General features: G+C 30.4%; 1 protein-coding gene and 1 pseudogene across 1 annotated transcript; one reads left to right on the plus strand and one right to left on the minus strand.

The window, feature by feature from the left end:
- Positions 1-4895: 4895 nt before the first annotated feature.
- LOC128033899 (uncharacterized mitochondrial protein AtMg00370-like) lies at positions 4896-5741 on the minus strand (annotated as a pseudogene).
- A 2320-nt stretch (positions 5742-8061) lies between these two features.
- Positions 8062-10036, plus strand: LOC105776825 (shikimate O-hydroxycinnamoyltransferase). Its single transcript, XM_012599748.2, has 3 exons — positions 8062-8204; positions 8410-8820; positions 8910-10036. Exons 2-3 carry the CDS (start codon positions 8410-8412, stop codon positions 9807-9809), a joined length of 1311 nt encoding a protein of 436 aa, XP_012455202.1. The 5' UTR covers positions 8062-8204; the 3' UTR covers positions 9810-10036.
- Positions 10037-11021: the final 985 nt, after the last annotated feature.

Genomic DNA, 11021 nt, shown 5'->3' on the forward strand with positions numbered 1-11021 from the left:
TATGTCATTAAATTAGTATCGTGTATCAGAATAAAATGCAAGACAATCCTTGTGACCATCTATTTGTTTTCATATACCCGGCACGATACATACATAATATAGGGGAAAATGTACCATTTAAATGTACCATTAACGAATTTTCAGACGCGGATACATACGGATCCTTATCATACTGAAACGACTGCCGTTATTAATATTAAACCAATATTGATTCATACAAGCTAAATCTTCTAATCGATAATTGGGCCAAAGAAAGAACTTTAATTTAATTAGTTTCTTTTTATCACTATCAAGATGTTTGTTTTTAGTCAAAACTTGACCACAGTTTTTTACATTATTTAAAAATACTGCATTTCTATGCATATCATTTTTATCCCTTGAATTGAAAGAAATTCGAATTCGCAATTCTCGCCGATGGTTAGGGGATAAAATATTTTCACGAACAAACAAATCATAATGATTTTTGTCTTTATTTTCAGTCATTTTTTGATGTCTTGCAATAAATTCATAAAAATGATTTTTATCAATATAGTTTTTTCTTGGTATCTTTGATTAATTTGGTGTTTATTTTATTAACCAACAAAATACTTATAGTTTGATATAGAATAAATTGTCCATCATTTTTACCGCGATTTAACTGGATCGATAATCAATATTCCTTTTTCATTAAATCTCTAAGAGTTAAATCCTTTTGAATCATCAAAATATCCGATTCATTTCTCCCGTTGAATAGAGGATATAACAATTTCGTTTGGATTTATCGGTCTAAGGGAGGCAATATGCTTTGATATTATTGATTATTCTTTGATTTAAAGAATCATCCCATCTCAATTGAAAACATAAATACCTTTTTAAGAAGAAATCAAGCTCGCTTCCATGTTGCTCTTGTATTGCTTTTTCTTTCTCGTTTTTTTGTCGATTTATCATAATCTTCTTCAACATCTTTTCTTGGTTTGAGAGAACGGATTTAAAATTTCCTTATTTTTGTGCATCTAATACAAGACCCCCTTCACCTATGGGTTCTTTTTCTTCTTGATTTCGATTCTCTAATCCAATAATTTGTTTTTCGTTTGGTGCTATAAGGGAGTCCCTTTTTTATTTTCAATAGTATTTTTATTAATGTTCCTATTTCCATTAAAATTGAAAAGAAGTAATTTTATTGGTATGATCCATGTTTTAACCTTATATGCATTATATAGCAACACAAATTCTGGGAAGAATCAAAGTTCTAGATTCGGTATAGGATGACTTAGTATTTCTTCATTCAGTCCCATCTAATCAAAATGGCTTCCTTTTTTATTGGATGAGTTGCTTTCTTGATCTTGATAAATTGTAAAATAAAAAAGGTTCATTTTATCAATTATTTGATAATTCTTAACCACAGTCTTAATATTTTTGTTACTCTTGGTACTGGTATCGACCCAGGACTCAATATCGACCTTATTTCTAAGACAAAAATGAAGAATTCTCCAATTCAAAAACTTTCTGTGTGAAAATTTCCCCATAGCATCTAGGATATCGCCTTCTCCTAGATAATTATGGATAGGGATATCCCACAGTGTATCAAAATTTTTTTGTTTATCCATGTTGTAATGATAAGAACTCTCTTTCCTCTTATTTACTTGGAATGGTGATCCATAAGCATACATGTCCCTCTTATCTTGATAATTAATAGATTTATATGATAAAAAATCACATCCATAGTGTTTTTTAAAATTAGATTTTTTATATTTTTGTTCTTGATTCAGTTTATATTTTTGAATCAGTAATGAGTTCGCTTGAAAATCATTTTTTTCGTAATGAATTAATCTTTCTTTTTCATCTGAATCCTATTTTGTTAAATCTTTATTTTGAGCCAGATAGTGTTGATTGACTCTATTTCGCCATTTTCCTAGTACTAATTTTAGCCATCTATTTTGAACTAAATCGTATTGATAATGACTCCTTAACCAATTTTTCCATTCATTCATTCCAGAATGCCAAACGATTTTCTATCTTAACCCATAATGATGTCTTAATCTGGAATGAGATACTCCCTGATCTTCAAAATAATCTTTTGTTTCATTTTAAGAAAAAAGAGTTTCATGATATTGAAGGATAGGTTTGAATTTATAAAACTAATAACTTGGGTTTGTGATAATTTATAAAATGCATATGCTTGTGAATGGGAGGATAAGTCACAAAAGCTTTTTCATTTTATTTCTAATACTAATATTAGAAAGTGAAGAAAGTGAGGTTTTATAGTTGAAATAAAATGAGTTGTATTTTTAGCTGTTTTATTAATTCTTTCTTGATTTGCTTCATTATTATGAATGAAGTTCTCAATCATTTTTTGTTGATTCAAGAAAAGTTGGGTATTGGTTCTTGGAATATTAATGATATATAGAAGAATATCCATGTATATCTTTTCAATGAAAAATTTTATAAAAACTAGAATTTCAGATTAAACAAATATTTCTTCTTTTTACTATTTGTCAAAATTTTTTCTTGATTCTAATATTTTATCCTAATAACTTATTTTGTAATAACTTATTTTGTTAGGACTACTATTTATTTCTTGAGTTAGAACTTCGTTTTTCTTGTCTTTTATAATTAGAATTTTTTGTATTTGATTTTTGATTGTGTTTGTTCTCTTAGTCAGATCTCTTTTTTTTTTTTGTTAATGAATAATTTGCCCACGCTATAGATTGAATTTAAAGGAGATGATTTGGGAATCATCTTATTACTGATTATCGAATCCTTTTTAGTTTCGCCTAATTCATATGGTTTTCTCAACCCAAAAAATGGAATTGGGTTTATTTTTTAAAGTTCTTTTATTATTCCCTTTAGAAATAGAATGCTTTGAGTGATCCATTTTTTTTTTTTGTTTCTTTTGAAGATTTTTGAAACAATTTAGTTTTTTCTTTTAAAATTGTTAAAGCTATAAAACATTTAGTTTTCCATTTTTTTATTTTTTTAGTTCTTTAAAAATAGGCTCAAAAAACGCACGCCGTTTTCGAGAAGATCCGAAAGGTAGTTCCGTTTCCATTCCCCAAACTGTTAAAAAGTAAAAATCATTCTTTTGACCTTTCTTTTTTTTTCATTGGATCTTTATGAGAGGGTTGTAGTTTAAATCTGTGCCAAGGTTTCAGGCAAAAAGGAAATAGGATCTTTATATGAATACCATCTATTAACCAGTTTTTTAGAAATTTTGTTTTGGATAATTGAACACCATTATAAGTGCATTTAACATGCATTTCTCGATTCCAATCCATTAAATCCTCAAACCACTCAGGAAATTAAAATAATAACATACGGGCAATGTTTTTAACTATTATCAGTGAAGGTAATATAATATATTTGCTAAGAATTGATTGAGTTATTAACATGGAGCCCCTTATTACTTGAGCAAGGAAAAGACTATCCCAAGCTTCTGCTATTTCTATCCTCATTTTCTCTTCTCTTTTGTATTTTTCTCTTTTGGCCTCGTCTTTTTTCTCGATCTTTTTTTCTGTATAATCAGAAATTTTTGATTATTTGTTTTTACATATCCAATTTTGAGATATTTGTTTCAGCGGTCTAGAAATATCAAAATAAAAAAAGAGTGGTTTGTCTACTCTGTCCAAAAAAAGGGGGAATGTACATTTGCTTGAAACAGCTCCCAAGTAATTGTTTTACGCCTTTGGGCACGCATGGAACCTTTTATTATGTCGCGCCGAAAATCCGATTGTTACGAATAGCGTATCAAAGCCACTTCGTTTGTTTGATCAGGATCATTAGCATCATTGGTATTAGTATAAGTATCGGCGTTTGCCTGGTTATTAGTAAAACTCACGACGCGCTTGGATTTTCTTGAACGAATTTCATGCTCTGCTATTACATTTTCCTCGTTTTCTCCCTCCTGTTGTTCTAAATCGTCGATTAATTTGTATGACCATCGAGGAACTTTTTTACTTATTTAATTTATTCCAATAGATTTTTTTCTAATTGTTTGATTGTTGGGATTAGTTATAACTATATTGAATAAAAATTTCAAAATTTTGACTCGATCCTCATAATCTATATTTTCCTGTTCATCTTCTGTCAATGTCAATAAAGAGAGTTCTTTTTCTGTTGCTAATGATTTTATATTGAGTGTATCTAATGTCTGTTCAAGTTCGTGATAATCAGTAGTAAGAAGTAGAGCATGAATCTTATTTATCTAAAATGGATCCATGATTTTTTTATAAGTTTGATTTATGCTTAAAGGAGAACCCCATTTTTTGATTCTTTCGCGGTAAGGTCCATGCAAGAAAGGATCATATAGTTTAGGCAAGTATTCTCTTTTAGTTTCATTATTAGAGAATCGAGTCCTTTTTTCAAGTATGCCCAGATCTAAAGATTCGACTCTTTTTATAAACTCCTTACTAAAGTTTCTTTTTTACAATTCACTAGAAAATAATTTTTCTAGTGTGAAAAAATATATATATATTTTTTTGCATCATTTCCCCAAAAGTTGCAAAACTGGGTGGATATGTAAAAGATATTTTTTCTTTTCCATCACTTTGACATGTATAAAAAAAATATTGTGACATTTCATTTTTTATAGCATTTTCAACCCGGTCATTTTTTATATATCGCAAAGGTCGATTCCATCGTTTAGAATAAAAAAGAAGCGTCACAAGATGTTTTTCAATCCATAATAAATATTTATCTTCTTTCTTTTTAATATTTCTAACTTCGAACTTTCTTGATTCCCATCCAGATAAAAAGTTTCATAAATCGGTCTATTTTTATAGTATATATCTTTAAAAAGAAAGTGGAGTTTGCCCTTTATTTTTTTCTTTCCAGTCACTCGTAGCTTTTCTGTTTCGTCGATTTTGCTTGGATCCACCTATTCCTCCAAAAAAAAGGGAAGAAAAATTATCTTCTTCAGTCTACTGTTTCTGATTAGCCCCTCCTCCTTTGGAAATAGTTTCTATTTCGATGTTTCTTTCTTCCTCACTTTCCCCCACTTCTTCCGTTTCAGAAATTCCTTTTAGTTTCTTAGTTAGAATGGGTGACAATATTCTGCCTAAATAGTAAACACAGGTAATAAATAACAAAATACTAAAGATTCGAGACATAGAATTTCTAAATTCTGATACAAGATACTTATTAGATCGAATAAGTACATTAGACTTAATTAAATTATCTTGGTGTATCCAGACTAATACCAACCCAACCCATTTCATCAATAAATGACCAATTAACCAACCAACAAAACTACTTGTTACAAATAACATATTGTTGTTTCATAGAAACATATAGATGTCGACTAATCTAGCTAACATTGAACTTGGTAAAATGAAATGGTTGATTAATTAAATAATGAGATTATTCAGGAATACGCATTGAATGCTAAGACTACGCATTGAATTTCTGGTAGGACGTCTATGATAAAAAAAAGTCTTTGTGATTGTTCCAGAAGAAATGAAACAAAAGATACGGTAGAGCTAGGACAGTTATTGTATGAGGTTTACCCAATGCTAAATGCAGAGGTACATAGTAGATTGATATGAACATTATGAGTTGGCTTGCAATAAACCCAGTTGTTGCTGATACTCTCTTCTTAGTTCTTTCTTCTCCTTCTTCCATAACCCGAGCTCGTAGAAGGAAGATTAAGAGGGACCTATGGATAGTGTGGTCAAAAATCCATAATAGAGTCCGACTATAACGATCGAATTGATTATCGTCATGTACAATGATATTAGATTCCCTAGTATAAAAGATTTTAAAATCATCATTAACCTCCCTTTCTTTTCTATTTCTGGATTATTATATGATGATTTTTGAACTTTCTATATACATATATAGAACTAGAAAAAGATAGACTAGAACCAACATCTTTTATTTCATGTCAATGACAATATAAAAATGGAATTGGGATCTGGATGGAATATAATGAAGTAGAGCCACTTTGAGGTTCCCTATGAAATGAGGCATGGAACGGAGCCACTACGAAGAAGTTTCGGGGGTTATGAAGGAAACTTCGATTTCATATTGGTCATGGGTTGAGAACAGGAATTAAACTCTATGAGATCTAATCTCTCGTTGTTCCTCAGTAGCTCAGCGGTAGAGTAGTCGACTGTTAACTAACTGGTCGTAGGTTCGAATCCTACTTGAGGAGATTTGATTCATTCCAAATTAAAGAATTCAAAATGTCAAAATGAAAGGGTTCGCTTTGACCGTTAAGAGCAGGTAACCCGTTCCCTGTGTCTTTGTTTCTATTGCATTCTATCTCATCATATCACATTCAGTTCTGCGATATTTGAGAATCGCCGTCAATGCCTCAGTGTAGGTGTCCGGGATAATCCTTTGTTCCATAGTCCTGGGGCTATTTACAACCAGCCAATTAAGAATTCTCAAATGTACTAGTACTAGCAAATGCCTTAAAGATGCAGTCATCGATTCTCCCAAGAGGCCACAATTACCGCGAGCAAACACATTAATTTAATGACGAGGAACGCATTTTTTCTACTGTAAAATAGAATCAAACCAATATAAATTATAAGTAGATAAAAAATCAAAATATAATCAGATAAAATCCACGTATGATAATTGTGCATGATAAAATTGATTATCCACACATGATAATTACATATGTCACAACTCAATCTTGGATACTTGAAAACTTAGGCTTTAACTTTTACCAATAATACTATGACATTTATAACGTATTTTTATTCGATTTATATTTTGTAAGATTTATTATTGTAATTGAAATATGCATTCCTAATACATTTTGTGATATATTTTGAGTAATTTGTTTAAATTTTAGAGAAAATATTGTGAGTTTTTAATTTTGTATAATTTATTTACTTGTTAAATTTTTTATGACTTTACCTTTATATTGTATTTATATCATGTATTAATTATTCCTATATCTATATCATATTTCAATTTATCTCTATTTTATATAATTTGTTATAAGAATATAATTAAGACATTAAAACCAAATTTCTCACATTAGATGAATTAATCAATCAATTCCAACAATTTTATAATTCTAGTTGGTCTCACACAATTCAAAATATTGGTCATAAATTTAATTAAAAAGTACATGTTTATATAAAATAGTTATTTAATATTTATGTGTATATATTAATAAGGTATTGGTATTATTAACAAATGTTGAAATTTCAAGTCTTTGAGTACTCGAGTTGAGAGTCATCATGCATAATTACCATGCATGTGTCTCTCGTCCAATCATTGTTGTTACTATATCTAATTTTAATCCAATTAATTGGTTTTACTTAATTCGTTTATACTTTATATTAATTTTAGTTTTATTTTATAATTAGTTAAACATACCTTTGTAATTGTACTATAATTGTATTATATTTATACTTATAACTTTTTATGAAATATAGAAGGTTTTTTAATAAAAAAAGAAATTAAATGAAATTTAGATCCAATCCGGAATAAACTAAATCATGCCAATAATTATCATCTATAAATATGGATTTGTAAATTAAACCTAATTTTACCTGAAGACTGTACCACCGACCGGGCAATAAGTATTTTACAAATAATTAAAATTTACATTAGGTTATTTAATATTTTTATTCATAAAATTATTTAGAAAATAAAGATTTAGTTGAGTTATAAATTTAATATTTTAATATTACAAAAAGAAACATAATATTATATATAACAGTAAAAGTAACATAAGTAATTTAAGATTTGTATTAAATATTGCAATAGTTTTTATGTTTCTCATTATGAGAATTAAGCAAAAGTATTGGCAAAATTATACTATACTAAAAAATGATATATAGTTAAAATTGTTATAAATTTATCAATTGAGTTTTAATTCAATTAGTATTGGTATTGGTACTGTTTTCAGTGTAAGAAGACGTGAGTTCAAGTGTGTTGAAGCACATTATCCTTCAAATTAATGTTTGAAGATGGACTATAAATAATTTTGGATATTATTTCAAAAAGGTGTTATCAAATTTATAAATTTTACAAAAATAAAATTGATAATTTTGTACCAAATTTAAAAGTTCACCTGTTCTTTTTATTGTAATAAATACGAAAGGTATTGAATTTAGGGATGGAGACCAGCTGGCACTTGACAATGTGATTTTGGTCTAATTCATTAAAAATTTGGATCTATAAATTAAGCGCAAAGGCTTCACCAGGGACTGCTCAAGTCTCCCTTTGCGCCCTTTACACCCTTGTTCTTCTAACACGATTTCAAGGTATGAATATTCCAATCTTTCTCTTTCATCATTCCATTTTTTTAATTAGAAAAATCACTATTTTCTCTCCTTCATCTTTCAAACATTCAGTAGAAGTAGAAGTTTATACATGTTCTTATCTCATTTTCATTGATATCAAAACCTGCCTTTTCATCCATTCATTTGAAGATGCGACTAACAATGGAGTTTGTTATCTAATTTATAGATGGAGATTACTATAAAGGAGTCTGCTATTGTTCGTCCAGCTGAAGACACTCCCAAACGAAGTCTATGGAACTCCAATTTAGATATAGTGATGATAAGATACCACATCCCTACTGTATACTATTACAAGCCAAATGGTTCTTCTGATTTCTTTGATACTGGAAGGCTTAAAGAAGCTTTGAGCAAGATTCTTGTCCCATTTTACCCTGTTGCTGGAAGGTTGGGGTATGATGAAAATGGAAGACTTGAGATAATATGCAACGGTGAAGGAGTTTTATTCGTTGAAGCTGAAACTACTTCAGTCATGGAACATTTGATTGGTGATTTTACCGAGAACCATCAAGTTTTACGTTTAGTCCCTAAAGTCGACTATTCTGAAGGAATATCTTCCTATCCACTTATTTTATTGCAGGTAATCCACAAACATTTCACCGAAAAAAGGATATAAAATATAAAGGATTATATAATAATAGTTTATTTATTGTGTGTGTATTTTACCAGGTAACTAAGTTCAAATGCGGTGGAGTTTGTCTTGGAGTAGGGATTCAACATACTTTAGGAGACGGCGCAGCGGCTCTTCATTTCATCAATAGTTGGGCTGACACTTCACGGGGCTTGACGCCTGCCATTGCACCATTCATTGATCGAACTCTTCTTCGTGCTCGGGACCCACCAACGCCTAAGCTCCACCATGTTGAATATGACCCTTCACCGGCATTGAAGTCTGCATTAAAATCTCAATCAGATGATCATAAGCCATCCATTGTCTCCACCTTTAAGCTCACAGCTGATCAATTGAACACCCTGAAAGCCAAAGCTAATGTTGCAAATGCAAACGGTGGTATAAAATATAGCAGCTTCAACATCTTGGCTGCACATATATGGCGTTGTGTAAGTAAAGCAAGGGGTCTCCCAGCTGATCAAGATACCAAGCTGTATTTTCCAGTTGACGGTCGATATAGATTGGATCCTCCGCTCCCACCAGGCTACTTCGGCAATGTAATCTTTACGACTGCATTAATTGCTCAAGCTGGTAATCTCGAAACCGAATCGTTTACTGACACCATAAAGAGGATCCATGAAAGATTAAATCAGATAAATGATGAATATTTAAGATCAGCTATTGATTACATTGAAAAAGTGCCTGATTTAAACACCTTGGTTAGAGGACCGCATACTTTTCGATGCCCAAACCTTGTTGTTGTTCCATGGAACTGGTTGCCTATATATGAGGCAGATTTCGGATGGGGTCGTCCCATATATATGGGGCCAGGGAATGTCGTCCAAGAAGGCAAAATTTACGTACTACCAAGTCCAACTAACGATGGGAGTTTGACACTGGCAGCTCGTTTAGAGATCCCTCACATGAAAGTTTTTGAAAAACTTATTTATGAGTTTTAATAGTTATGTTACCGGTGTGTCGCGCAATTTTATTTTATTTTTTTGTGTGGTTAACGGATTATAATGGAAGTTATTGCAGTAGTTGATCTAGAGGATGGATCATTTAATGATTGCGTTAGGAAGTTTGGTGATTTCCTTTTTCTTTGAATGTTGGAAGCTAGATTAAGTTGCATTTCTTAATGGAAATTACTTTTTTGGGTAAATAATGGAAATGAGTTTTTAATGCATTTGCTATGGAAAGTTGAAATGATAACAATTTCTTACAAATGTTAATCATCTTTTGGGGAGGATGTATGACTAAGCCGTGTTAATTTAAGAATTAAGAGTACTACAAGGTTACAAGGTTATTGCGTATGCTCCCCTTTTGTAAATTGAAAAATCATATTGATTATATATATTTCAAGTTAATTGATTTATATTGTTACATTCACTTTAGGAAATAGAGCAAATTTAATACAATAATTGATTTGCCGTCAAATGTTGTACTTAATTCGGGTCAATTCTGCATTTAAAGATCTTGTTTCTATGCAATTTAGTAATTTATATTATGTTTTCAGTATTTAAGCCTTAGGATTAAATATTAGTAAAATAAGTATTTTTTAACACATTTTATAAGTGCTGTGACCCAATAGGCTGACACAGACCTTAGGTATTGCTAATATGTTTAATTAAGTGTGTAGGATGAAGATTTATGGGCCTAATTGACATGGAAACAAAGGACGAGTGATGCACAAGCTTCCCAGTATGTCAAAGCACAAAACGAACGTCACAAGGTAGAAATTGTGTGTCGTGTAGCGCCATAGGCATGGTGTGGCACGACACAGGTCATCGACTTCCTACCCAAGTATGTCGGGGTTATTTTTGTAACAGCCTAATTTTTAGTGGTGTCGGAAACAGTGATTTGAGATCACTAAATCCGACCAGTGAGTTTTAAAATTTAATAAATAAATACGTATGAGTGAAGTGTGATTATAGAAGAATTTTAGATTAGTGAATTTTGTGATTTAAAAAGAAATTAATAAGTAAATTAGGTCTAAAACGAGGTATTAAAACCTCAAACACATAAACCGAGCCATAAATATTTTTATAAATATTTATTGAGTGTCATTGAGCTGGTATTAAAATTTCGTTAGAAAATTCTAACGTTTGGATGGTCAATTAATTAAAAAGGACTAAATTGAGAATAGTGCAAAAATTTTTAAATTATGATTA

This window comes from Gossypium raimondii, chromosome 10 (assembly GCF_025698545.1).
Source record: "Gossypium raimondii isolate GPD5lz chromosome 10, ASM2569854v1, whole genome shotgun sequence".
Classification (NCBI taxonomy): Eukaryota; Viridiplantae; Streptophyta; class Magnoliopsida; order Malvales; family Malvaceae; genus Gossypium; species Gossypium raimondii.